The sequence below is a fragment of the Lepidothrix coronata genome, unplaced genomic scaffold (genome assembly GCF_001604755.1).
Source record: "Lepidothrix coronata isolate B3197 unplaced genomic scaffold, Lepidothrix_coronata-1.0 Scaffold168, whole genome shotgun sequence".
Classification (NCBI taxonomy): Eukaryota; Metazoa; Chordata; class Aves; order Passeriformes; family Pipridae; genus Lepidothrix; species Lepidothrix coronata.
The window spans coordinates 476,569-504,449 of NW_016690348.1; the positions used below are offsets into that span (position 1 = coordinate 476,569).

The 27,881-nt window shown below is 39.3% G+C and overlaps 1 protein-coding gene across 3 annotated transcripts in view; it reads right to left on the reverse strand.

Moving 5' to 3' along the window:
- Window positions 1-215: 215 nt before the first annotated feature.
- Window positions 216-27,881, reverse strand: part of ZFYVE26 (zinc finger FYVE-type containing 26) — a 46,813-nt gene continuing 19,147 nt past the window's right edge. For 2 of the 3 annotated variants that reach the window (XM_017829743.1, XM_017829742.1), the window contains 24 exons: window positions 27,030-27,257; window positions 25,552-25,657; window positions 24,160-24,896; window positions 23,409-23,605; window positions 22,441-22,545; window positions 21,722-21,844; window positions 20,793-20,969; window positions 19,878-20,124; window positions 18,662-18,760; window positions 17,826-17,983; window positions 16,758-16,927; window positions 15,427-15,455; window positions 13,199-13,320; window positions 12,895-13,115; window positions 12,125-12,272; window positions 10,780-10,989; window positions 9,749-9,964; window positions 8,130-8,327; window positions 7,624-7,826; window positions 6,627-6,768; window positions 6,017-6,076; window positions 4,566-4,748; window positions 3,692-3,736; window positions 216-2,621 (listed from right to left, as the gene is read on the reverse strand). In XM_017829743.1, the coding sequence (XP_017685232.1) occupies window positions 2,412-2,621; window positions 3,692-3,736; window positions 4,566-4,748; window positions 6,017-6,076; window positions 6,627-6,768; window positions 7,624-7,826; window positions 8,130-8,327; window positions 9,749-9,964; window positions 10,780-10,989; window positions 12,125-12,272; window positions 12,895-13,115; window positions 13,199-13,320; window positions 15,427-15,455; window positions 16,758-16,927; window positions 17,826-17,983; window positions 18,662-18,760; window positions 19,878-20,124; window positions 20,793-20,969; window positions 21,722-21,844; window positions 22,441-22,545; window positions 23,409-23,605; window positions 24,160-24,896; window positions 25,552-25,657; window positions 27,030-27,257 (4,334 nt within the window). In that variant the 3' untranslated portion in view covers window positions 216-2,411. Of the gene's footprint in view, window positions 2,622-3,691; window positions 3,737-4,565; window positions 4,749-6,016; window positions 6,077-6,626; window positions 6,769-7,623; window positions 7,827-8,129; window positions 8,328-9,748; window positions 9,965-10,779; window positions 10,990-12,124; window positions 12,273-12,894; window positions 13,116-13,198; window positions 13,321-15,426; window positions 15,456-16,757; window positions 16,928-17,825; window positions 17,984-18,661; window positions 18,761-19,877; window positions 20,125-20,792; window positions 20,970-21,721; window positions 21,845-22,440; window positions 22,546-23,408; window positions 23,606-24,159; window positions 24,897-25,551; window positions 25,658-27,029; window positions 27,258-27,881 lie in introns of those variants that run through there. The other variant, XM_017829744.1, reaches the window with a different exon arrangement.

Consider the following 27,881-nt stretch of genomic DNA (forward strand, 5'->3'; position numbering starts at 1 on the left):
AGTACACGTATGAGGCTGAACTAGCTACCTAGCTGCTGGGAGGACTTCTAAAGATGTGATGTTCCAATTGATCTAAATGTTGAGGACACTGTAGCAGATTTGGCATGAAAGAAAAATTATCCCCCTTCTAATTACTTTGCTAAGCCTAGCCAAAAGCAAATTGCAGATCTAGAAAGAGACCCCCAGCTATGCTGAGATAAAAATTAAACAGGAGATACATTAACAGTCACAATATTTTATTCTCTTTTATCACTGTAAACAAACCTTAGTCATTAACAGAGAAGTTCTTTTTAACTGGCAGTAGTCAATCCCTTTTTGCTGACAAAAATTCAAACCCCCTTGATAATTCCACTACTCGTGACACAAGGCAGTTAGTCAGGATCAAAATTCCAGGTTCTGCTGGTATGAGAAAGATCCCTATGATTCTGGGTTAAGAACATCAAATTACAGCAAACACTATATAAAGTGCATCAGGTACAGTGCAAAGAGGTCAGGAAGAAAGGCAGGTACGGAACTGACAGGTCTGCACAGCAAACTCCACTCTCTGTGCTCTGTATAGCTGAAGGAACTCGAGCAGAAAAGAAGGTGTTAACGGAAAAGCAGATCTGGATACCCACAAGCAGTAAAACCTCCTCCCCATAATTAGAGATTTAAAAACGATTGAAGACATAGGTAGTGTCACGTTTTAGGATTAGCCTAACAGCTGTAAGCTGATGGAAAGCTACGTCAGTCTGGCCAAGGAAACAAAAGCTTTCATTAGTACTGCTCACTAATGAGATAATGTAAATCTGTGGTCAAGGGATTCTGAAAGCTCCATGTGGTCATTTCTGACTGCTTTACTCAGACATTTCTAGCTCTGCTCTAGTGAGCAGAGTGCCTCCAAAGAGAGGTGTTTGTGTCAGTGGGGCACTGCTCTTGAAACCCTGTAGATGGACCGAATCCTTTCCAATACCATGGAAGTCTGTTCTTTCATTACAGTGAGCTTGGGGTTAGTGCAAAACTCTTACTTGACAGTCTCAATTATTTTATGTAATAAAACTATTTACAATTCGGTTACACTTCAGAAAACCTGTCATTTCTTTTGAAGTAAACAACTTTTTAACAAAAAAGTGAATTAGTTTTCCTACTTCTGCTGAAATACATGTAAACAGTAAAGACAAACTGTTGTGGAACGCCATGTTTTGTTCTGGTTTTCTTTTTTTTTTGAAGGTCATACTACTGTCTACCACACTTCTGCCAATTTTTCACGTCCCAATCACAGTTGCAGGGATGCAGCTGCTTTTTTCAGCATCCCTCATTACACGGCCATTACACGAAGACTGCTGCTTTTTTCATAAAACTGATTAACCTAACACTTCCAGAGCAAAGCCTGTCTATACAGTAGGTCCAGTTTGGTGTTCTATTGTACTTAACAGGGACAGATTATCCTGGTAATAAATAAATAAATCCCTGTGTGACAGGGATAGAAGACCACCTGTTAAATTTTGCCACAGCTTGCTTTATCAAATATTCTCTGCTATACCTGATGAAAAACTGTGGAAGTTTACTGTCAACTACTCAGTCATAAAGCTGCATGACAACAATTTTTTGGGTATTGCCATAGCAAAGAAAGAGGTACGTGATTTTTCAGATATTTTAAAGGCTTATTTTCCCTTTGTACTCCCCTTACAGCATATGCCCTTTATAGCTTCATTCATCTAGTAAGGGCTGAAGTGCCATATGTATGGCACACATCACACAGTGTGACTGGTAAGTACAAAACCTGCTATAAAGAATCAGTTCCTACCTTTTCAAACAAACTAAAGAAACTGGGTACATTGTACTAGTGAAGGGAATAAAAAAAAAAAGTAGCAATGGTTTGTATAGAGGCTTAAAAAAATCTCTGAATTTTAGTCTTTGTAACCAAAGATCTCTCCAATCTTGAAAAATTTTACAGGAGACCCATAATCAGAAAGTTTATCCTCTAGGCTACATTGAGTTGATAAAATTTTTCTGTCCTCTCTACATGTTTTCTGGATTAAAAATAAAGCCCATATTATTAAGTTCAGTGCTTTTCAAAAAAAATCAAACCCCCCCAAAAATTAAAAACTAACAAAAAACAAAAGCCAAAATCAGAAACAGAAAGAGAAGTGCTCTCTCCATACACCTAAATCCTTGCTTGTTCAGTTTGAAACTGCCTCCCCCACCTCTGTCAGAAAAAGTCAAAAAACACCCTGAGGTAGTGACTGTGTCAAAATACAGGACTGGCACTTGTAATTTAGTTCCCTCCCCACCAAAGGCACATTAGCAGCATCCATTTCCCACCAGCATGAGTCAAGAGACTTCCATTTTACCAAGAAGCACTGAACCAGAAACCTTTGAGCTGTCTTGAAGCCTTCTCCTCCTGTATGATGGTGAATGTCAATTACTTATTACTTCCTGGTGCCCTGGGCAAGCCGATTTTTCATCTTGGGCTGGTGCACGGAGAGCCACTGGGCACAGATGGCCTTCACAACGTCGTCGCCGCTGCTCTCGGCCAGCTGCCGCACGTGCTGCACCAGCTGCACCGCTCTGCCCTTCTCCTGCCTCACCGAGACCAGATAGGCAGAGCGCAGCTTGTTACACATCACGTAGGCCTGGATCTGAAGCAGAAGAGGCAATCAGACCTTGATTAGGAATCTGTAGTAAAGTAACTGGACAAGCCTAAGCGAGGGATTCATGGGAAATACCCAGTTCAAAAGTCTGTATTACAAGGTGGTAGTAGTACCATATTACCGAACAGAGCATGGCAGGAAGCAAATCCCAATGAAAAAGGCAGACAGACAGCTGTATGTTATTACATTTGTGTCTTGTAGAAATTCCTTTATTGTAAGACCTTGAAAATAGCATCACGAATCCTATCTTGTGCATTAATTTACCATATCCTCATAGCAAGGAGTCTAAACCTGTCATTTTCTTCCATTGCTGTTTCTAGAACAGCTCCCATCTTTCAGTGATAGATCTTACAGAAAGGCACAATTAAAAGCCCATTTGTAGCAGGACAGAGGACAGTCACAAATCTTAAGATTTCATCCCAGCTATGCCACTCAGGATCTACAAGAATCCACAAACGCTGAGCCACAGCCACCTCTATAAACATGGATCTATAGTTCACATATTTATGTGTGACTTTCCAGTGGCTTGGGCAGCTGCTATGAAAGCTAGCAAAGAAACAAAGTAGTTTAGGCCTCACTTCCTCTAAGAGAAAAAAAAAAATCAGAATTGGAGAAGTTTTACCATCTAACTCTTGATCACCATAAAACAGTATAATCCTGAAACAGTAAGCTGAAACGGTCATCATTAGCTGTCTGCCGTTACTAGAAACTTGCATGCACCTATGTGAAAAGTTGAGTAACAAAACCAAAAAACCCACCAACGTGCCCCTCTGTAACACTTTTCCTCTCACTACAGCAAATGCCTAGCTCTCACTCTGAGGACTCTGAAGTTGCTAAGAGGGATAGTACCAATTGGTACCTTCATGTCACAGCTCTACAGTCACAAACACCAGGGCCTTGAGGAATTCACTACGATCTCTACAATCTAGGAAGTAGCCTTCAAAAATCTGGCTTGCATGAAGATGAGAAAGATCGTGAAAGAGAACTCACAGGCTGTAGACCAAGACTTGGCTGTTCAGCTCTTGCTAAAAGAGTTCCTCTACTGTACTTTTACTTACCTTGTTTTCATCACTGTCCATATCCTGAATCAGATTATCGAGATCCTGTATCCAAAGAAGGGAAAAGGTGTTCACATTTAAAGTGACAATAGTTTGCAAATCTCTACCCCATCAGAGATCAAATCCCTGTGAACAGAAAGGGCTGCTGAGATCACAGCAGTTGGTTACACTGTCCCAACTGCATAGGCTACAGATGTAGAAAATACAAAAAAATAAAAATTCCAATTCTTCCCTCTACCACAGTTTCTCCTGCCTTCCATGTCTATGGGGTATCTCTAGAGAATGCTATGAGCCTGGGAGTCCCCCAGGGACATGGCTCATGTTACATGAAATGAATTTGTAGGTTCTCTACACCCCAGCAGGAGTTGGGCCCCATGGCCCACCCTGACCCAAAGGGTGGATTGTGTCCCCTAACCTGATTAATAGAACAGTAGAGTGCAGCACTTTCCTTCACTGTGATGGAAAAAAAACTGTGGTAGGCAAAGGGAATCATAAAATTGTCTCCTATGGAGGCAGAAGGTTTCTGCCTTGACACATTCTCTGAGTTAGCCAGGGAAGCTTCATTGAAGGGAACACCTCCCACTCCAAACAGCAGCATTTGGCAGGATGTTGTGAAGCAAAGGTTCTCTCCCTACCATAAGTATTCATTTGGGAAGTGCAGGGTAGGAGCATGATACAGCTACTTCTTGTTTCCTCTAGGAGTACCTTGTATAAGGCAAACCACGCACTCCCATCTTTAAGCTACACACGAAGTACGGAGCCAGAAGATCTGAAAAACTCACTAGAAGAGCAGCACAGGCACCAGATTTCCCTGCAGGCAGTATTGTATATACCCATTTTACTTCAAAAGGGACACAATCCAGGATGGAATTACCTCAGCGGGAATGTTCTTGAACTCATTTAGGCAGTTCAGGATAATGTTATCCCCGTCATTTTTTGCTGCCACTCCAGACTCATTGACACACTTCAGGAGCTGCCGGATCTCACTGTACTTCTGCTGCTTCACCAGCTGCTTGGCCACTTTGCTGTACACTTCTGTAGCCTCCAGCTGGAAGTCCTAGAGGTAGTTGGAATAGTGGAGCAACGTGTTTAATGTTCTCAGCAGGTTTTCTCACAGACAGTCTATACAATTGAGACAATCTCTCCTAAAGACAAAATAGCACACCATGCTCCAAAAAGTCAAAGCTGTTTTGGGAGCCTCTGGTCTTCCAGTCACTAACGCTCAGGGTTGGCTGAAAGGTTTTCTATAACCAGACTGGTAAAAATCAATTTTGCTTAAGAACAAGAGCACTGTTAACGCTTTCTTTTCAGGGTGGCAAAAAGCAGTTTTATTTCTTCTGGCAAAAGACCTTTCCTAGGTCTCTACCCACCTCTCCCTCATTTAGTATGTTCCCACTACATTTCTCCAGCCACTGACCAGCAGTCACCCTTTGTGTACTCCAAGAAACAGGAGGCAACTGACCATTGTACAGATGAACTGACCAGCTCCCATATGAAGGAAGAGATGATAAAAATTGCAGACTGATCCTGCCATGAATAAGGCAAGAAAAAAAGGATGGAAACAGAAGCTATGCTGGGCTGCTAGATTCGCCGCTCCATTTTTACCGGGGAGTAGTGACTGCGGCTGCTAAGAAGTGCTATTTTTCTGCAAACAGGTGTTCTGCCTTGTACATCGTGACCTGAAAGAAAGAGCAGGGCCTGCCACATCCATAAATACTCTTTCCATGTGCCACCTCTGTCCAAAAGTGGCCCTCCTCTACCATCTTACCATATGGATAAAATACACTGAAGACTTAGGAGGCTCGTGAGCTATGCTGACTGATAAGTACCTCAACTTCTACCCAGATATGAGGAAAGAGAGGTCCCCAGAGAGTTTCCAGCTAATCAGCTTTGCTGTCTCAAATCAGGAGAATAGTACAGGGATAGCTCTGGCCTTATGTACTCATTGTGTCTTTGCATGGCTCTCATGAACTGCAGAGAGCTACTATGTCAGAGCTCCCCACACACATCTATGACTGTGGTTTGCCAGCGTTAAGGCACTGAACAAGGTGCACAGCAGAGGAAAAGCTGTACTTAATTCCTTTGTAGGACCCAATTAGTTTGGACATGTCCTACTGAAGCAGCATCTTAATCTCCTTACCAAGTTTCCTCCAAATACATGGACATATAAAACTTGAACTTGTGACTTTTCTTCACAAGAGGTTTTTTATGTCGGGGTTTAAAATACATTTTGGGAAAAAAAAAAAAGGGCTTTTGTTTAAACAATTGCTACTTGCAGGAGTTACTTTGTAATAATATTGCTCGTTATATCAAGCTTTTCCATACCTGGAGAACTCTAAATGCAATCCCAAACCCCTCCTCAATGTTTTTGCCTTCCAATATGACCTGAAAAGAAAGGCACAGACAAGTCTGGGGATGCACATGCCTTTTTCATTACATACAATTAAATAATATTAATGCAAATTCAGATTTTGCCCAGAGGTCAAAAGACAATGCATTACTTCAACAGGAAACAGCACCATCCCAACAAGTACAGCAAATATAGGGTCTATTGTCACACATACTGATTGATTCCCTGTGGGATGTTAGGCAACTTAGAGATGGAGATGAGCTAAAGTTAAGAATGGTTAGAATAGCAGCAGTATTTGCCTTGCTTCAGAACACAATAGATGTATAGTCAAAAGGCATATTACTATTTGTATTTGGGATCCTCTGCCTCTGAAAACTGGAACTTTGAGGAGCTCCAAGTTCTCATGTTCTCTGCTACTTTGAGGAAAATCATGAACTTTTCATAAATGATGGGTTGCATGCATGCATAAGTAACCTGCCCATGAAAAACACAACTGGCTGCCCCAGCCATCAAATGCTTCAACCTTCATATCAAGTTAGTATTGTTGATGGAAAATAGAGCTGTCTTTAAAATAGCAGTAAGTACCTTGCAAGCAACATCCATTTTCATGTTATTGTTTCCAAAGAGTGTGGGCAAGGAGGAACCTGTCATTTGAGATGTTCCTGAGCTCTCACACTGATGCAGGAATTTTGTTACTTCCATCTGCAGATCAACTGTATTGATGTGCCTAGAGAGTGAGAAAATTCTGACTTTATTTTGCAATAGAGAAAGTGTCAATTATTAATTATGTGAACTTACTAATTTTTTCAAGAAATTTCAAAAGAAGATATAAAGAATTATTTTAGTTATTTTTTGACTTTGTCTTTTGTGCAGCCAAGTCTGCAGCAATGAGATTGCCTTTCAGATCTGTGTGCTTAACATGCATGACAAACTTAAGTTAAGCAATTGTTCACATTATTTCAAATAAGTGAGCCAGACAATCTGGATTCCAAATAAATATCCACACCCACTTTTTCATTTCATCACACACACTCCCCCCAAAGTTTGTGTCTAGCCTAAAAAAAAGAAAGAAAAAAGCCCCTAAGGAAACCAAGATATAAAACCTCAAGTACGTGAGAGATTTGGCTAAATTTACACTTTGATTTTTGAATACAGGGATTCTATTATCTCTAGCACCTATAACTTGTGCATAGTTGAATGTTGTGAGTTAACTCCAGTAGACAGCAAAGCACCATAAAGCTGCTTGCTTTCTGGAGAGGAAAGGAAGAGAAAAAGAAAAAAACTTGTAGATTAATGTATAATTGTCTATGCACTGTACAGTTTTTGGTTTTTAAATTAAAGGAAGATAATCTGATACACAGACATATTTTTAGTAGAAACAATCAACAACCTCCTGGGTTGGGTTGTTGGGGGAAAAAGTGATGGGAATCCTATACTCATAACTACATAAAAGTCAGATTTGGGTCAGGCACAACCAGCACACGTTAGCTAAAGCCAACTTAAATGCAACCAATAAAAAAAAAAAAGAGTCTAAAGCCTGAATTTCCCCTCTCCTATAACTTAACTTTTTGCTGATAGATACCTCGACACATCTGTAGCAGACATTTTCTTCCGAAAAGTGAATGCCATTTTTTTCCTTCCTGAACTTCTTGAGACCTCCTGCAGGTAGACTTTGAGGTGGTCCTTGATCTTTAGAAGCCACGTCTGTTTTCCTCCCAGTTCAGTGTAAGACTTTGCTCCATGAGTGAAAAATCTAATGCAGGTCATGGCAGCACGGACATGATCCTAGAAGAAATGTACTGCAGATCAGATGGACCAAACTAATCATTGTCTGCACTAAAGCGCTCACACAAAGCAGGTAATGCTCTGTTTTCTTTTAAGCACAGTTAAGTTACTGCAATGTGTCAGATCTATGACACAAACAGCAGGTCAGCTTCAGTGAGGATCAGCCTTTCTATCTGTTTTTTAGGACTGTAAAGTAGCAAAAATATACTTGTCCAACAGAGAGATTTACACCAAAGTAAATGACCCAAAGTCTGACAGTATTCAACATTTCACTGAAAAAGATGGCACTGTCCCTCAACTTACCTTCATGAACTGTTGCAGCTCATACAGAATATGATAATAGTTCTTTCTTTGCAAGTGTTTGCAGGCTGCAATTAAGTAAACTCCCCAGCTCTCCAATCCTGGATCAATGGTTTCCAGCAAGTTCTCCAGCATATGCAGTTTTCCACTTTCATAACTTGGAATGAAGATCCCTTCAATAAACACTTCTGATGGGGATTCCTACACAAACAAAAATTAGCTTGAAGCATAGCCACTGTAGCTTATTTTCCTTATGTAACATAAAGGAGTATTAAGTGACAGAGATCATAAAATTAATAACTAATTTATATTGAAAGGAGACTCTCGAGGTCATTTTGTTCAAAACACCACTCAAAGAATGATTTCCAAGTTAGGTCACATTGTTCTTGGACCTGTCCAGTTAAGTTCTGAGCATGACAAAGTAGGGTGATTCAACAGCCTCTTTGCAGCCCAGTTCCCATGTCTAAATACACGCACTGAAAAAAACCTCAAAACTTTTCTTTATATCCAGTTGGAATCTCCCTTGCTTCAGACTGTGTCCACTGTCTCTTACCCTTTTACTGGATGCATGTGAGATAAGCATGGCTCTATTTTCCCTCTAATCACCCACTTGGTAGCTGAAAACAGCACATAGATCTCCTCTTGCCTCCTCTTCTTTCACCTGGAAAAACCTGGCTCTATCGCTCTCCTCTTACATCATGTGCTTCAGGCCCCCAGCCATTGGTGGCCTTCCACTAGACTTGCTCCACATTGACACTGTCTATTTTGTACTTCAGAACCCACGACTGGGCACAGTAGTCCAGATGAAACCCCACAAGTAGTGAGCTGAGGGGGATATTTACTTCCCTTGTTCTCTTGACTATGGTCTCGCAAATGCAGCCTCACATGTGCTTCTTTTCACAGTAACATTAATATGTGTCAACATGGCCTGTATATATGTTCTAAAAACTTGATATGACAATTTTTTCAATTTTTTTTGTTTTAAATCTCAGAATAAGATACAAGTATACAAATAAAATGCTTCCAACCAACTGCAAAATGTTTCATCAGAAGCTCAGTACCTTACAGCTTCAGGGTAACAAACTCTGCTCTCTAGTTTGCATGATCACTACCAGTTTCCTTGCCCAAAACTTACCCATCAAATTGTATGTCTAGAGAATTTTCTAAGTCTACTACTTAACCAGTAAAATTATGTCACCAACATTGCAAAAATAGGCAATTTTTTTAAAAAGCAAATTTAAACTGGTATAAAGGACATATTTGAAAGGCAAATTTTCCATGTCCTCTGAACTGTATGACAACAGTCCCATGTATTCAGCTTTTTAGAAAAAAAAGACAAAGTGCTGTTGATGCAGAACATCTATGAAAAAAGAAAAAAGAAGCAGAGTTTTCTCCTCTCTAGAAAGTCCTGTTTCAACACAACGTGGAAGAGAGATTAAACACAAGATATAAAGACCAAAGTTGTTTTTTCATGTGACTGAACTGTCAGTCACTGGATAGTTTGTATAACAACATTCAGGACCTCAGAAAACTCCTGTGCAGAAAACTACCCAGAACACGACATGATGCTCATTACCATTTTTCAAATTTCAGTTTCAGTGATGGCAAATTAAATTACTCACCTTATTTAACAAGTGAAGCAGTGCTTCTCTCATACAGTCATGCCTCATATAAAAGCTTATTATTGCCAGATTAGTGCCATAACTATGTAAATAGAACAAGCACTCTTGATAATAGCTGTTGTGTTGAATCTTCCCCTCACACATCATCTCCAGAGACAGACTTCTTGTTCTCAGTGTTGCTTCGAGTTCCCTCAATGTGGCAAAGTAATCATCATCCTGCCATTAACACAGAGAATCAGTGACAAGTGGTAAGAGAAAAATTTTCTTCTCAGTTAGGTCTTGTCACTCAGCCCTAAAGCATTTCTGTTATTGTTGTTTTTAAAATATGTATTATTTTAGAGGGATGAGAATCCAGTAATGCTTTTCATAAACACTACACTGGAACCCTGCTATCAACAGAGGTGCTGAATGTTGCTGTAGCCAGCATGGCTGTTTCCAAGGACAAGCAGAAGGCTTATTTAAACACAATCCCACTGCCTACAGCTACTTAATAGCCTAGTTCAAACTGGCTTTTTCATTCTCCTAAAATATGTACTACTAAGTGGTCTTTAATCATGATTCTGCAGTTATTTAGATCCTAAAAGTAATTTTTTGGTCCCTAATCCAGACTTCCAGAGCTAATTCCAAACCATGTAATTGTGTTTTTTCATGAGAAAAGAAGAGTGGACAGCATTTGAAATTCTCCTTTGGATTCCTGCAAAGTTATCAGAGTTTCAGTAGAAAAACTGCATCATTGTAGAATCACAATATGTTGCAGGGATTGAGTTTAGCTTCCTCAAACTGCAGTAATAACATGTTAAGCAGTACAGCTTCTTTCCCCTCCACAAAGTATGCCCCAAATTACTATCAAATCCTGTGATGAAACACCTAACAAATTTTTCAACAGTATTCGTTTTGCGATATGCGATCATGACAAAGAAGGAAAAAAACCCTAACACCTGATACTGCAACATGCATTGCTATAAGATGTGTATTAAAACATCATTACTTGGCTTTGCTATAGCCCTTCAGAGCAGACAGAAGATTCTTACTGCAATGAGTATTGGCTTCACTGTGGCCTCCAGGTACTGTATCACATCCTGGACAAGCCTTGAACCATAGTTCAGCTGGTTTAGGTCCATAGGTGGCTTTAAACATCGGTTAAACTTCTCTCTTGCTGAACTTAAATTTCCAGCTTTAAGGCAAGCCATGCCCCAGGCATGCCATGCTCCACCTGGATCCAATCCAGATTTTGTAGAAACCTAAAATCAAAATAATTTGTTATTGCAAATGATGTAAAAATGTAATGCAACACAGTCCCAGCACAGAAAATAGGAAAACTAGCTTATCATACAGTCTGTGATTGTGACCTTTCACTTCTTAGAGTGCATTTCCCATTAAAAACAAACAACAACTAAAAAAACACATGAAAAACTCATGCTGATTATTACCATATTACTGGCACAAAAGGCCAACTACCAAAACACCCAGGATCTCCAAATGTGGAAGTATTTTTTATTGTACAAGTTTATCTGGGAATTTCAGTTCATCAGTTTTAAAACATGCCATTTTCACATGTACTTTTCTAAAGCACATGATTTTTACAGAGCAGAATTCATCAGGTTTGCGGTTTTAAAAAAAGCAACAGAAGACAATTCACGAACCGCCAGGATATTTTTTATTTCATACAACTTTGCTGATAAAATTTATTCCTGATTTTCTTCAGTAGACCAGCTGCTTTTAAATATGAGTAATTTTTATTCATATAGGTCATCTATTTATTAATATTTTTTATTCATATAGGTCATCTGTTTATTACCTCTTAAAAAATCATAATCCTGTTTGTAGTATCATAATACTGTACTTAACAAATTGCAATGCCATCATACAGGATTACAATATCCTGGGAGTAGGAGGAAGATAGAATACGATAAACTACACCAGATGAGCTCTGATGCACTGATTTGTCAACATTGCTGATTTCCAAGTCAGAAAAGGTGCCTTACTTTTGTCTGCTGTGGGATTACAGACAAATAAAATCAAACATACAAGCTTCAGATAAAGTCTTGCCACAAAGGATGTCTCATTCCTTCTATTGGATGCAAAATTCCTCCATTTAATGACTTTCTTGCAGTTAGTCCATTCCAACCTTAACTGTACCAGGAAGCAAGGTTGCTACCTTTCCCTTCTGCAGCCTGCTCCACAGCAGGATTTTCCCTTCTCAGAAATTTTTTCTCATGTCCAGATAATTATTTCTTCCTTGTCTACAAACTTAATCTCAGTTTGTAACTGTTTAAATATTGTCCATTCACACATCATATCCATCTGAATTCAGGAGGGAGAAAAACAGAAGCCAGTACAGAGGCATTAACACTGACATTCTTCCATTGGCATTACCTCTACAGCTAGTTGATAGTACTCTGCTTCCAGAAGCTGATTTCTTAATCTTGTTACTGCTGCTGGGAGAAGAATCTGATCCAAAGACGGTATAGGACGGTAGGCAGCAGCAACCAAAATATTCAACACATCCACTTTGCTGATGTAGCTAGAGGTTAAACAAATACATACACTTTCACTATTATCATACAGTAAAGAACTTTATGTCAATGACATCTCTTAGAACAGTGGTTCCTGATCACCAGTGTACCAGGTTTCTCTAACCATCATACTATCCCATTCAAACCACTTATTATTGTTTGGGGTTTTTTTGCCATGTTCAGTGTAACATGCTAATTGCAGACACCATCTCAGTCTTGCCAAATCAAAACAGTACATGTGAAATTTATATATTACACCTGCCACCTCAAGTTCTGTAGGACAAAACTTGAAGAACTGTAAAATGTTCATTCACAGGAACCACAAGTTTAAAATCCTGTATTAAAATATAGATTGAAAGCAGATACACAATATCAGAAGTGAAATATTTATCTTAGTCTTTGTGAATCATTTCTTCCTAATCAGAGAATTTCCTCAGTAATTATTAAGTGGTCATATTACTTGAACTTCTACTATTTGAACTCTTATATTATTATTACATTATGAACTTCTTGTTTAAAATGTCCACAGTACAAACACAAAACAACCCTCCCACCCTCCACTCCCAGTGAAAAAGGATAATGCTCTCAACAGTATCTCAATACATCCTAGTGAACAACTGATTAAGTCACCTGTCACAGAGAGCTAGATCCTGGCTCCTTCCAGCTTTTACAAACATCATTTTGGCACTGAAGAGCAATTGTTTCATGATGTCCATAAGGAGACCAGCATCCACCTCAGGATTAGTGAGCCCCTGGGACAACTTGCAGCAGTGTTCTATCAGTTGGTGGCCACACACTATGCTGTCACTGTGCAGGCTAAGGATGGCAATGCACAAGGAAGAGCTGGGAGCCTGACAATTTGAGGAAAGACAGACAAATATAGGTATCGAGGAAGTTCTCCAGGGAACTGCTTATACTGCATTCTCTTTCTCACCTGTTCATAATAAAATTCACTGCGTACAATTTCATTCTCCTCTTCGTTCAGGGAAAAAATCCATTCAAGCTCAGTTGCCTTGGGTGTTCGCACCACTGTAGAATATTCATTATTAGAAGTTTCTGCAGCAAAAAAGAAAACACCAGGTAAAATCCTCGTACAAGAAGCAAGAAACCTGGCTAAGGACACATAACACAGAGTATTCCTACACTGTCCTGCAACTGCTGTCTATAATCCTCTCATTGTGTCACTTCCTACCAGCATCACATGTCCAGCACACAGATTACAGAAATATTTCCCTTCCTCAGCAGGCTGCCAAATTGTACCTAAACTTACTATAACTGTTACCAAAACCTGGTTCCAGTAACACATCTTCAAATGATTATCCAACTCTTATCCTACTGGGCATCAAGCACAGGAAACTCCACTCTTTAGCCTTCCCTCAGACAACTCATTAAATATTTCTGAGGAGGCAAGTGGAAATATGAGAGCTGTGGATTTTGGCTCAAAAGGGAAAAAGAAAAACAGGCTAAATTGACTTAAAACTGCTTCTATCTTCTATAATTCAGGTTATTTGAACATATAGTCCAGGAGCTTTAAGCCAAAAGATTGTGAGAAGATGACCTGATTTCTAATGTTAGATTTTCATATAAAACAGTACTGCAGAAAATTGGAGTTTTGACCAAATGATTCAAGACATTTAATTTCTGTGAAAAGTCGTTTTCTTTCCTGCAGATTAAAGAAATATCTGTTTTGAAATTCATAACCCAGAATAGCTTCAAATCAAATACTGTCTGTCATCTGAGTGTAGGTGAGAATGCACAAGCCCTCTGATGCTTAAGTTTATGACCGTGGTTCCAAAAAAACAATGGCCAATCTCACAATGCCAAGAAATGGCAAATAATGCCAACTTGCCCTGATCAACTTCCTCTGGGGGAAAAAGAAAATGAAAAAAAAGGAAGTCCTAAAATTTACTGATCTAGATTTCACATAACTTTTTAGAGTGTTGAGTAACTCTAAAACTGTAGGGTGAATAAAAATAAACAAACAAGCCCCAAACCAAAAGCCAGCATCCCCTCCACCCATTTCTAAACTGAACAGGAAACTGGATTAACAAAAATAAACCAGGCTTGAAAACATTCAATAAGCCTTCTTCACAATGGCATCAGATAAGTCAGAAAAGCAAAATAAAACTCTTTCCCTCTTAAATCTGAGGATTTCCACATTGTTCTTATTCACTCTTATTGAATGGATCATATAGGTCCAGTAACGTGTAGAAATGCTGCAAGCTAAGAGAAAGATCTAACCAGAAGCAACAGCTCAAAACCTGCATTTTAGCTGTTTCAGTCTTGAAACAAAGGCAGCAGTAACGCAAACTTCCATCAACAGCAGGGGGAAAAAATGCTCAAATAGCCCATCATACTTAAAAAAGGAAACAAGTGAGGAAAAATATTCTCATTTGCTTTGTAGTCACACATGAATGCAGATTTTGCACCATGTTTCATGTCATTGTTATAACTTCAAATAACTATATCTTGTTCTGACAAAATTTCACATCAGCGTAGGAAAATTTTGCAGAATGACCTCAAACACTAGAACAAGGAAAAAATACAGTAAATACCTTCTGGTATGGAAGAGAAAAAGTCAATTAAATTTTGTTATTATTCCTGACACTTTATCATATTAGATGTGGAAACAGACATTAAAGAAAAATTACTATATTCACACAACCAGCACAAGAAATGGAACTCAGGACACAACCAGACCCATGAGAGGGGCCTCATTCTGTGCTGCTACGTCCAGCCAGCATGGGGTATAAAACACCACAGCACACTGAGTAGTATTCAGAATTGTACTGTCATGGTTTGTAAAAAGAGAACCACTCAGAACAGCTCTGTAGTGGGATAATTAATTCCTACTCATACCACAGCCTCTGACTGTTTCTAGAATGCAAAGTGCATACTCCAATTGCTGTTTTTCAGTTCCTTTCTTTTACACCCATCCAACACATTCAATATTGGCTCAGACATCTCCGCTAAACCTCAATTTACGGAAGTTTGGAATGCTCCTTTCAGCCTGCACATGCAAAAATCATCAGCGATATTATGTAACTGAAGTTTTGATCACTTCAGCTGCAACTAGATATTTCTAGATGTATCAGCTTCCAGTTTCTAACTGCTAATGAGGAGCTTTAAAAAACAGACGTTTAACATTACTCCATTCCTTACCTTCCACTTGGTCCTGATCTTCTTCTTTTCTACAATAAAATGACAGAAAGAACCATCATGCCTACTTCAGCACACTGGGGGAAACACAGTTTTAAAAGACAGTACTGTGGCTAGCCTTTTCAGAACACTGTTGTGTAAAAATCTAACATCTATTCCTCCCTGTCCTATCCAACCCACTGCTCTGCCACTACCCCTTCTGTCTGGAAATCTAAGATCCCACCTCTGCAACTGCACTAAGTAACTGGCTCTTATGACCTTCTGTAGGAATAGTATTATAGCTGCACACATCATAAAAAAGCAGACACTGAGAATGAGAACTGCACAGTATCAGGATACGTCAGAGCTAAAATGAAGCCTTTGGCATCTGGGTCTCTGTCTTTAAGATGCAGTTGGTTTTGATACACAAATACGATGAATATAAAAAACCCCAGGCATTAACGAATTAAAACATAACAGGTGGTATTCAAGCTCACAGACTCTGCTGACCTAATATGGCAGCATAAGCAACTGTTCTGATGCAAACTGGTTCAGCTAGAAGTGACTCTTTGTTTTTTCACAGGTTCCTCTTCAGATCTGCACAGTATTGCTCTTTTCCTAGGAAGCCGGCCAATACTGCCATAGTGGTTACTGCTATCTGCAGGCTTGCTAGGAAAAGAGGAAATGCACCTGAAAGCGTGGCTGGAAAGAGCAAATCTTACTCTGTGACCATGTCAAGCCTGCTCAAGGTCACAGAGAGTAAAACTCTTTTCAGTTGCACTTCTCAGCAGCTGATCTACATACTCACAATGAATTTCAGTCCTATTCTCAGCTTAAAGCAACCACATCATGAAAATATGTCATCACAGCTGTCCCTTTTAATAAAGGCAGTTTCAAAGCCTATCTAATCACGAACTTGCTTTTTAATCCCCAAGGGTTCAAGGAGTTAAAACCAAGGGATTAAGGAATAACATTAAAACATTGATATGTTCAGTAGAGCTTGTCAACATGCAATGTTAATCCAGGAACGGAGTATACCACAAGAAACTTTGTCACACTCTAGCAGTATGTGCTATGTTTTGCATCAAAGCATTCAATTCTTAAGTTAATAATTAATTGATGCTTAAAGAATTCAAGACTTGTCTTGCTCTCCAGTGTCCTTTCTAACGTGAAAAGTAAACTGAGGCGCAAGGAACATTCCCACACCTATTAAACCTGGAAATCCCAACAGCTGGAGGCCAAAAAACTCATGTTATTATATTATCCAGATAAACCAAATGCTTATGCCTCTCTCATTCCATTCACGTACTCTGCTGTGTACATTAACTGAGGAGAACTTGAGCAGAAAGACTCACCGGCTTGTGTCTTGCACCGAGCCAGGCAGACCTTCTCTGTTGCAGTAGCCATAGCACTGATCACACACACGAGACAGATTTTCTCTGCAAGCTTCTACTGCCATTTTCTTGGTGGAGCAAGAGCTGCACACCAGCCTCCCACAGCGCCTGCAGTGATGGCGCCTGTTAAACTAAGCAAAAGAGGTTATGGATGAGCCACAAAAAATTTACTGAAGTCCCCTCCTGTATCTATCTCCACTCATGAGTAAACTTACTCCATTTGAAGAGAGGAAACATCATGCAGGATAAGGCTTTTCAGAACTACACAATGATTGATTCTCCCTGTTACAATTCCTTTCTGAAGGGGGCATGGCAAAAAAAAAAAACAAAACCCAAAGGCCAGTATTTAAAATACGTTTGCTGCAGTCTTGGGCTTTCCATTATTTAAATTGTCCCAATTTTTATCACAATCAGATCATCTCTTGGAAAAGTTAGAAAGCTGTAGACTGTTTTTCTGACACCATCTTAGTAGTTTCAAAATTCAGAAGCAACAGCTACTTTGAGAAAACAGTACTGTTTCTAAGCAGTAGAAGATAACAGACTGCCTGCAAGATTAAAAATTAATCTTCTCCCTTAGAGTACCAATGCAGTTGCTTAAATACTCTGAAACAGTACGTTTTAGAAAAGTGCAACCAACAGCAATTTTCTATACTGGTAACCTGAATTATATGATGATCATGATATTTCTTACCAACCAGCACAGTCAACTAGACAGCCTTTTGAAATATTAATACTGCTGTTGTTACACATTTTTGAGATGTCATAGTTGTCTTCTCTCTGATGACCAGATCCTCTTTAGGCTCTATCATTTCACAGAACTCTAAAAGGAGCTAACTGTTGCCAGTCTCCTCAACTACACTAAATTGAAACTAAAGGTTAAATATCAAAGGACTGGCAATCTTATCAGGCCTATGGTGATGCAGATAACCTTGCTTAAACTAGCCAGTGTCTCTTAAGAGAGATTATGAGGAAGAGTTCATATTAAGGTCACAGTTCTAGGATTGTCTGTATTTTGTTTTTGCGCCTTACCATAGTAAAGCGTTCAGTTTTGCAAACCATACATATTGTTTCAGTGTCATCAGGTATCCATTGCTGCTTCGGTGGTGGCTTCTCAGGAGGCACAAATTCTTGAGGAAACAAATTCTGCTGCAGACTCCTGTCTCTGGGACTTGCAGATATGGTTACACCTGAAAATGAGCCAGGCCATGAAAAGCATGGAATGGGATTTAAGCTGTGTGATGGGGTCTTGAGTACCAGAAAACACTACACACGCTTTGCACCTCTTACAAAGAGAGCACCTCTTGCATTAGATGCTGAACAGAACCTATAGAAGAATTTGTGGTTGCTTCCTAGCTACAAATATTCTTCAGTTGTTTTGGCTTAAATTGCTTAAGTTTCTACTTATTTGTGTATAAGAACTGTAAGTGGAGCCTCTCAGAAAAAACAAGGTGTGCTATTTTCCTCAGGTCACAGAAAAAACCTAAATTTAAGGACCATAGAACAACATCCCCAGTATATGAACTAGGGAAAATTTGCTGGGAGGGGCTGATTGCTACTGGGGAATGGGCTGGGCATTGGTCAGCGGGTGGTGGGCAATTGTATTTTGCACCTGTTTTTCTTGGGTTTTATTCCTCACTTTCATATATCCCTTTACATCATCAGTATCTTCATCATTATTGTTATTGTATTAAACTTAATTTCAGTTATTAAATTGTCCTTATCTCAACCCACAGGTTTTACTCTTTTCCAATTTTCCTTCATGTCCCACTTGTGAAGGGGTTGGTGGGGGGAGTGAGTGAGCAGCTGTGTGATACTTAGGTGCTGCTGAGGTTAAACCATGATGGGCACCAAGGTCTTTATCTTACCAGTAAAGCTGACAGGAGATAGTTCCGATGATCCCGACTTAGACGATGCTTCACACTCCAATACCTGATTGAGACTTTCTTGGATACGTATCAGAGAATCTAGGACAAAGGGAAGAAAGGAAAAAAAAATTAGGACAACAGTGGCCAATACATCTACCTGTTTTCAAGATTAGAGGAATCCATTCACAGGAGTACATAAGAATGTCAGCACAAAACAAGACTATTCATGTAATTAAAAATTACTGTTTTCATGAAAATGAGTCCACAGCAATTAATGCAAAACTATATAAATTTCAATTACCTAAAAAACAAAGAAAGGGATCTTTATCAAAGCAATGATTACTGATAGGTACGGGAATAATGCAGCAGAGAATAAATCTCAGATGTAAAAACAACTGGTTGACACAAGATCCTCATGGCAAAAAAAGCTTCACATTGCAGTGGAAGGAACGTACATACTTTCAAATATATGGGTCATTTGGCAGGAAGAGATAGGTAAGTCTGATGCTTTTACATTAGAAAGAGCTGCATCTTTAAATCACAAAATGAAGTCAGCATTCGGAAACTGGCATAATGCAAGTTGGTACCATATCTGTAGGTATAAATAGATATAGATAGGTACACACATCATTTTTAATACAGTGACATTTAAAGCACTGGACTGGACCTGCAGCACCCTCTGCTGTTCCAACCCTAAAACCTTAATAGGAGCCAAATGCAGAACCAAAGACAACCTGGATGAAAAGGGATTGGCAAACCAGAAGGAAGAACCATATTGAGAATGTTAAACAGAATTACAAGTTTAAAAGTCTTCTATATGAGAAAAAAGAATAGGACTATGGTAGGAGAAAATACTACAGAAGATTCAATCCCCATTCTACTTGAGGGAAGATGCAGTTGGCTGCAGGTTTTAGAACTGCTTAAGTCATCAGTGACTTCACTTTAAACAAGAATAAAATAAAATTGATCAGTATCATGCAATAAAAGAAAACCCCAAGAAGGAGCAATAGAGGAAAAGTCCAAGAAATTTTTGAAGCTGTTGGTCCTTGAAAATATCTGTTTACAAGAAAGGCAAAGACTTGAAGAACATGATCTGAGATAGAGGGAGACTGGAGGCACACATCTAAAAATGTTGTGGCATGACTGCTGAAATGATTCTGGGGGGATATTGGCCCTTCTTTCCAAAATGAAAAACAGCATTCTGATAGGCAGTCACCTGATCTCTTTTCTTTTAATGTGAAAGGGAAGTTGAGAGCTTTTTCTGCATACTTGGAAAGCAAATTGTTAATGTCTTCTACAGTAAAACCAACTTCCTGCCCAGCCAAGAGCTGATGCAGTGTCTGCACAGCGACAGCTACCCAGTCCACCTTCATATTCATGAGGAGCTGTTCCAGCATGAGCAGTGGCCTTGAAGAGAGGTGGAAGTAGTTAACACGGGAGAGCTCAGGTAGAGTCAGCAGCACCTGAGACACAAGAAAAAAGTGTATGACAAAATTATACACCTTCAAATCTGTCTTGACAAGAAACTAGCACAGTAGCTTATGCAGAGAACGGAATAACAGCTGGAGGCCAAAAAAAAAGGAGGTGGGACTTCTCAGACCCATTCCTACTTCTGTTATGAATTATTGAGTGGATTTGCAGAAATTACTTAGTTTCCACTTAGGAGAAACATGAAATGTCAAAGACACCATACACGTGGCATATGTAGGACACTTGGTGTTATTGACACAGAAAGTAAGCTGAGTATCAGCTGAGTCCCAAGTATCTTCACTTGGGACAAAGATAGCAACTGTTCTGATAAACACCACAATTTTATTTTATTCCACCCTACCCTCTTTTAGTCTGTGTGTTCCTCTACTCCCTACAACTCAAACACAAGACTGCTCTGTTCATACTGGGAGTTAGAACCACCTCATAATATGAAACTGCAAAGATGGAGAAGCGGAAGAGAAGTTTTAAGGCATCTCTAACTTTCCTTTGGATCCTGAGACTGAGGACCTTAGACCCGATATGGTGAGAATGCTCTGGTAATACCTACAGACTTTTCATATTATGACAATATTATGCATTATAAAATTACTTATACAATTCTATACTGCCATCAATCCCACAGTGCAAGAGTGTTACTCACCTTGGATCCTATGTAGAGTGCCTGGATTTCATTGCGGCGTGCTGCTGTCAAACTCGCGTAGAAGTAAGCTGTGAGGTAATCAGCCAAGAAGTGAGAGGCTGCCAAGTTTGGATGCTGGTCAAGGGACTGTTCACTGATGGCAAGGCAAATATCAGGGTCTTCAATTCTTTGTAAAAGCTACAAAAGCAAACAAAATACATTGAAACTCTATAACATTCCTGGAAGGCAGCCTTATAAAGGCAGTCCCTGACACATTATTATCCTACAATGTTCCAGCAAGCAAATTAATTGGTACAAGTGTCTTATATACATAAGGATGATTTAAAAAATCCATTTATAGACTACTCACTGCCTATTTTCTCCATTTATTAATCAAAATACTTTTAAAATTAAAGGAAGAAAAAAATTATGCAAGGAATAGGACAGAAGGAGCAGCGATGAGAAGTCTTCACTTTGCTTCGAGAGTATTTTCAAAGCTATGTAGGCTGAGAGAGCATTCACTTTATTTTACACACTCTGTTATAAGTGACAGCTTCATGATTACTAAAACCAAAAGAAGTCACATTTCACTAATTTGGGCACTGAAGCACAACTGAGAAATTCATGTTATTAGTTTCACTCCTGGTTCTTCTACTTAAGCAGCACAGACACATTTCATTATTATTTTTCAAATAGAAGAAGCCTTGTATTTCCACTTACATCCATTGTAAGTGACACTAAGCTATAAGGTCCAAGAATTAGATTGCCGAGCTCAATTTTCACTTAAGTAGAACAGGGGAAAGCCAGGATCCTGAAAGCATATCTAAGCAAATAGCATCTCTTAAGGGTGGAACCAAAAAGACCATGAAAACACACACAAAGAAGGCAGGGAAAACAGTTGTCAACTTATCTGACCTGTGGATATAAGACTGAGAGAGTCTTACTATTACCTGCAATGCTTTTTCCATGTCTCCCATCTCCAGTAAGTGGAGAAGGTGCTCATGGTGCAGGTTGATCAAGTCTTCTCTTGGGACAGGATATAAGTGTCCCCACTCCTCACACAGCTCATAATCCTAAAGAATTAAGGAAAAAAAAAAAGAGTAAAAAATAAAAATAAAAGGACAAACTCTGCCCTTCCTGATACAGCTGTTTCTCCCAGAGTTCCGATCAACTCCAAGAAATTCTGTAGCTTAGACTCCTCTACCATATGCAGAAAGTAAATAATTACATTGACAAGGGGGAGAAGATGATAGCCAATTTTGTCAGCCACAGCTTGCATTGAAAATACCTTCTCATCTCACGGTAAGCAAGTTGGTTTTTTAGAGAGACACTTTTAAAGCCAGTCAGATTTGCAGTCTTAGCATTTACCTAATAATCAAGGCTGTATTATGCCCATAGTAACACTATTTTAAAATCTGCAAAATTGTAAAAGAAAAGAACAGGTTTTATCTCAGAGTAAGAGTTATAACTTAAGAATTATTAGGTACATGTAAATCTTGACATTAAACACAGATCTGCATGTGTTTCTGCAGCACAGAACTGAGTAAAGAAATCCTTCCTCCCAAGGTAATCTCCACTGATCCATTTTTTAAGATGCTATTTCAATGAATTCATCTACTCAAAGTTTAATGTATTCTAATCCAAAAAAATTCACTTAATGATGCCTAACCTTTGCTTTCAGAATGATATTCATGACAGTCTGGGGGTCATCACTGCAGGCTTTTTTCAGATCCTGCCAGTCACTCCACAATGGTTCATTTTGCACATTCAAAATCTGAAAAAGTTAACATTAGAGTAGCACAAATTTTAAAAGCTTAATCTACAGCAATCAATAGTCTATGAAAACAGCTGAGCTGATCACTTCAGAAGCTGCTTCATAGAAAGAAAAAGTCAAAAAGGAGACCCACAATGATCTTTAGCCCTTTTCAGGGATGATGAAATGCCCTTGGACTCCAAAAAAACTATGTAATTGTCTCGGAGGCATGAGTCTACAAAGCACATTTATAAGCGAAGTTTTTTCAAAGATTATATGGCAATAATTATGCATGTAAAAGTACACATACACTGCAGACATTGCTGGTACTAACAGAGAGACAACTACTGTCAGCAGAACCCCCACTAGACAGAGCTCAGCAAGGATGATTCCTCTTTTTGCTCTGGCTTCTCAGTCCATGCTGAACTTCAGGCCAGCCTGTCTGACTCAACTTGGGTATCTGCACTACCTTGCAGTGAGAAGAACTGACTGCAATACAAACTCATTCATTGGACCACTAGTCTTGTACACTGTCTGCATGTCTCTTATATAATTAAGAATTGCCATGGAAAGCTTATAGAGGCTGTAGCATTTGTATAGAATGAAAAAACAAATACTTTGCAAAACAAGCAGACTCACATAAATGTTTACATCCAATCACGTTTGCAGACCTGAATGCTAATGGAAGAGTGGGACAGTTACAAAGGAAAAAGCTGAGTGTTAATTGGATACTTCATTACTTAACATGAACTGTTTTCGATGAAAGACTTGAAAAGCTATCATGATCTAAAACAAAGGAAGGGCTAAAACTTTTCAGAAAGCAAGCATATTAGCTTCCTGCTGCCTATTTCATCTCACTGGTTACTTAAACAACGACTTTGTACCTTTTGATAAACCTGAAGTTCTTTCTTCCTGCTCTGCAGACTGGCTTTCAGTTCATTGGTTACACCCTGGTCAGAGATGCAATAAGCTAGGATTTCCAAACAGGCATCAAGGGGCCATTTGTCCAGACAGCGCAGGGCCAGCCTACTTCTCAACACGGCATTTTTTACTGGGAACAAGTATTGCCAACCATCCTTATCTGTGGAGGAAACAAAACACTAGTTTGAAATTCAGTTTCTATAATTTGGAAAATAAAAATAAATCCCTAGCCTTGCTGGATCACACCACCAAAACAGTACAGGGCTGAAAAATTTACGTAAGAGTCATCCCAAGCATCAGATTTGTGGGAAGTAATCAAAGTTAGCATCAGATACTTACTATTCAGACTCCAAAAGGCACCTCCTTTCACAGGACACATCATCCATGCATGACAATGATACTGCTGTAAGAAATGTTCCATTAACAGTACAGTGATCACTGTCTCCTCATGTATTCAGCTCTTCACATAAAAATAACACCACAGATGCATTCCAGTTCTCTTGTACTAAATTGGTTGGGATTTGCACATTTGCAAAACAGAAAGTACACCATCAGAGAAAGAAAATTCAGGATGAAGGAAGGAAAAGGATCTATTTCCATCTCTGGATTTGCCCAAGGACCACTACTTTAGTTTCTACCTCCTGATCCAGGCTGCATTCTTCATTAAAAAGAAAAAAGATGAAGGTAAAAAAAGTCTGACTTAATCCTTCTTACCTTCAGCAGCTGCACAGCTTAGCACAGCATCCTTCACATTGACCACTTCCTCCACATCCTGACTATACAGATCCAAGACCTTCAGAGCCCTGTCCCAATCCTTTGCAGCGAGAGTTTGTTCAAAGACTTCCGCTAATACTTTAACAGCTGTAGTGGAATGTAATCCTAGGAGAACCAGAGATATGTATATCTTGCCAGAGAACACAGTAGCCAAACTGTTACCTTCCTCTTGATTCTGAAGGGGCTCAATCATAGCAAAAAAAAATCGTTCCAATATTGGGAACTGCTTCAACAATGCCTCACACTCCTTGGAAATCTGTTCCAAACCTAAGGGCACCTCCCGTTTGCCCCGAAACTCCATCCAAGACAAACTTGATTTGTGAATTTTCTGTATATTAGATGCACTTAGACATGCCACTGTGGCCATTAGCTTCGACTGAGACTTTAGGAAGTCCAGGGAGGAGGCAGTCAGTGTGTGCTGGCTCAAGTCATTCAGAGAGGATGGGGCCTGAGTGGAGATATCCTCAGAGGTCACTGCAGAATTGTGAATAGGTATTTCAACATCTGGCAGGCACTGGTAGGCACAATGGTGTGCCAAGTTGCTGAGGTTCGTCAGAAGAGACTTTGCCTGGATGTTTTGCCTTGCACTGCACAAGGACAGACCTTCACAGCAACAGTTAACAATAACCTGCTGCACATTCAAGTTCAACTCTTCTTTAGCCAGGAGAGAAGAAAGTCTGTAGGATTGAAAATAGAACTGGCTTACCCAGCACAATTTACACTTACATATTTTCATAAATATTTTAAATGCTTTGAGAAACAAGCCCCCTAATATTCTTCCCAGGTACATACAGGGAAAGATTACATATCCCATTTTTACTCAGTATGAAAAAATTGCATAGAGCAAAATATCAATAACTCAGGGCTTATGCTGACATTCCTTTACAGAAAAGGAACTTACTCCTTAAACATTGACTTTTACCAATGCAAACCAGGGCAAGAGTCGTGCCCGGTATTCCTAATAAGCCCTACTGGTCTATTTTATTTTATTACATTGCTAAGCTGCAAGGGCACTCCTCTGAGCTGTCACACATTCGATTAAAAAAAAATCCACATAAATGCATCCTCACTTCACAACAGATAGTAATTGTTAAAAATATGGAGCCACTGTTTTCCCTATCAAAAAATCTTCAGGTTGGTGGAGAAGCCAGTGACTAAGCCTCTCCCTACACACTAATCCTTGCAGCATCAAGTGATGAGGTGGTGAGACACAGCAGGCTGTACCTGTACTACCTGTGATAAGTAGCCAGAGAAGAATTTAATCATGTCTGAGGTACTAAGTCAAGAACACCAAAATAACCTACAGAAGTATATTATCTGAAAAGCACCAACCTGTCAGGATGAACTTGCCTCTCAAAAACAAGATGGGAAAGCAGCTGAGATGGACTCTGCTGCAACAGTATGAAAGGGTTCCCCACTTTAACTTCTGAAGATATATCTTAAAAAGAAAATCAGAATATTTATTATAATACAAATACATTTGCTTAATACACTAAACAACTCTTATTTTAGAAACACAAATTTTAAGACCCTGAGCCTGAAATCACTTTGAATAAATTCACAGAGGTCTAAATTCACATTAGAGTGGTAAAATCCAGAGTAAATTGCAAGGCATTTGTGATTATGATATGCCTCTCAAATGTGGCACCACTGGTTCACATTTTACTGGACCTATTACCAAAACAGGCAGAGTGAAGAGGGCCTTTAAGCAAGATCTAGATTCAAACAGTTTAGCAACTCTACTTCAAACTTGCACAAAAATATATTTCCGGTGAGAGGTAGAGAATGTGCAGAATTAGTTTCTGAGGAGCCTCTGGATATACATTAGTTAGACCACGCTCTATTCAAGTCAGTTAGCAAAGGCAGAGGGAACTCACAGGTGTACAGCTACTTTTACAAAAGGAGTGAAACCCTGGCCACAATTGCTAAAAAGCATTTGTATCCTCTACCAAGTTATGTCAAGTAACTCTGACATAACTTATTCTTATAAGTTACCTTTTATCTTCCAGTACAATAAAATTTCCCCAAAACTCACACAGCCCTTAAATATTGTGCAATTTTTGGCTTTGGCAATTAGTCGGTGAGGACTGAATCATGTCCAGGCAGAAGTTACAGTTGGCACGGCAGTGATCTGAACTGAACCAGCATGTCTGTAAATGGATCTTCACCCTTTCTCCTTATTCTCTTGGGAAGGTATTCTCTGAAATCAGTGCTGTGGTATTTTACATTAGTGCAGCTCAATTACTGTCAATTTTAAAAAACAGACAAGCATTTTTTCTCCTAGCACAGTGAGTTGTTCTGTTCTTCTGACAGCTTTAAGTGCTAATGGTGCATTCCTTTTCATGGACAACCATCATCTGCTGATTCTATGAAAAAATTCTGCCTAGTTACCTCTGCATGGCCTTCTACACATTCTTTGCTTATCCCTGTGGAGCAGAAGGGCACTCGCTGCCTCTAAAGCTGTAAAGTGTACAGTATGCTGATCCACTGCATGCGAAAAACAATCTCGCCTTACAGGGCAGTGCTAAGAATTTTTGGAGGTCAGGGGTTGTTTGTTTTGTCTAAATGGAGTGCAGAATCTGTTCTTATTTTCCTGCTGCCATAGGCTATTTTTATCTGAGCTGTGGGTGTCCTAGATGTTAAGAAACAAACTTGAAAAAATGTAATAATCAGTGGAAATCAAAAGACCTGACTATGCACAGGTAGTAGGCACGTTTGGCAAGGAACAGTTTTTGCACAATTACTTTCCAGAATCAGGCCAGTCTGGGTACCTGCACCTCAGCTCAGACTTTTCTGTAGAAACCTCTTACCTAGCTCTGCATTCAGGCTTCGTAGCACAACAGCAGCCAGCGTAGTGATGTAGTCAAGGAAGGCCTTCACAAAATTTGTCTGTGTGTTGCTCTCTGGCATGGTTTGGGCATGTTGGTCAAGAGTTCTCAGCAGAAGTTGTGTTTGATTCCAAACAAGGTGCTTCTCCAGCTCCGCAGGTTTGAGAGAGCCCTGCTCCATCAAGGTGCCAAGAAGACTCCCTTTAGAGTCTAGTTGAAGAGAACAGATGTACATCTAAGATTCAAGGATTAAATGTCAAGAAGGGGGGGTGGGAGGTTGGGGAGAAAGAGAGAGAAATGCTTTAGGCTAATTTTCTCTCCGCAATTATAGATCTCAGTACAGGCATTATAATTTAATTGAAAGTTTTCACAGTAGAATAAATCTGTAGTTCATCTAAATTGGCAACCATGACCCAAAATATATCTAGTTCTGTGTTGTTAACATTTATTTTAAAACATAAGTATTGACCAGTCCTTGTGCTCCACAACATTTAGCTCTTAGAGCTCACTGAAATTTTTGCTCTTTAATATTTTAAAAACACCAAAAAGCCATTCAGAAATTTGGTGAATGGGAGAAAAACAATGGAAAAAAACCACCAGCACTATATAGTGAAGAGAGGTGTGAGAAAAAGAAACTGTGGAAGACTTCTTCTGAAAAGTTCTACGAAAGCTCTATGAAAATTAGAAGGTGTTATGATATTACAAAGGTTTTATAAGTTTATCTCCATTTTCTTATAAAAACAAACAAACAAACAAAACAGTAAGGGTACACCTATTTATCTATAAGTTGCTGTATTAAAATACACTTAAAGAATTCCTTGCTAGGACTGAAGA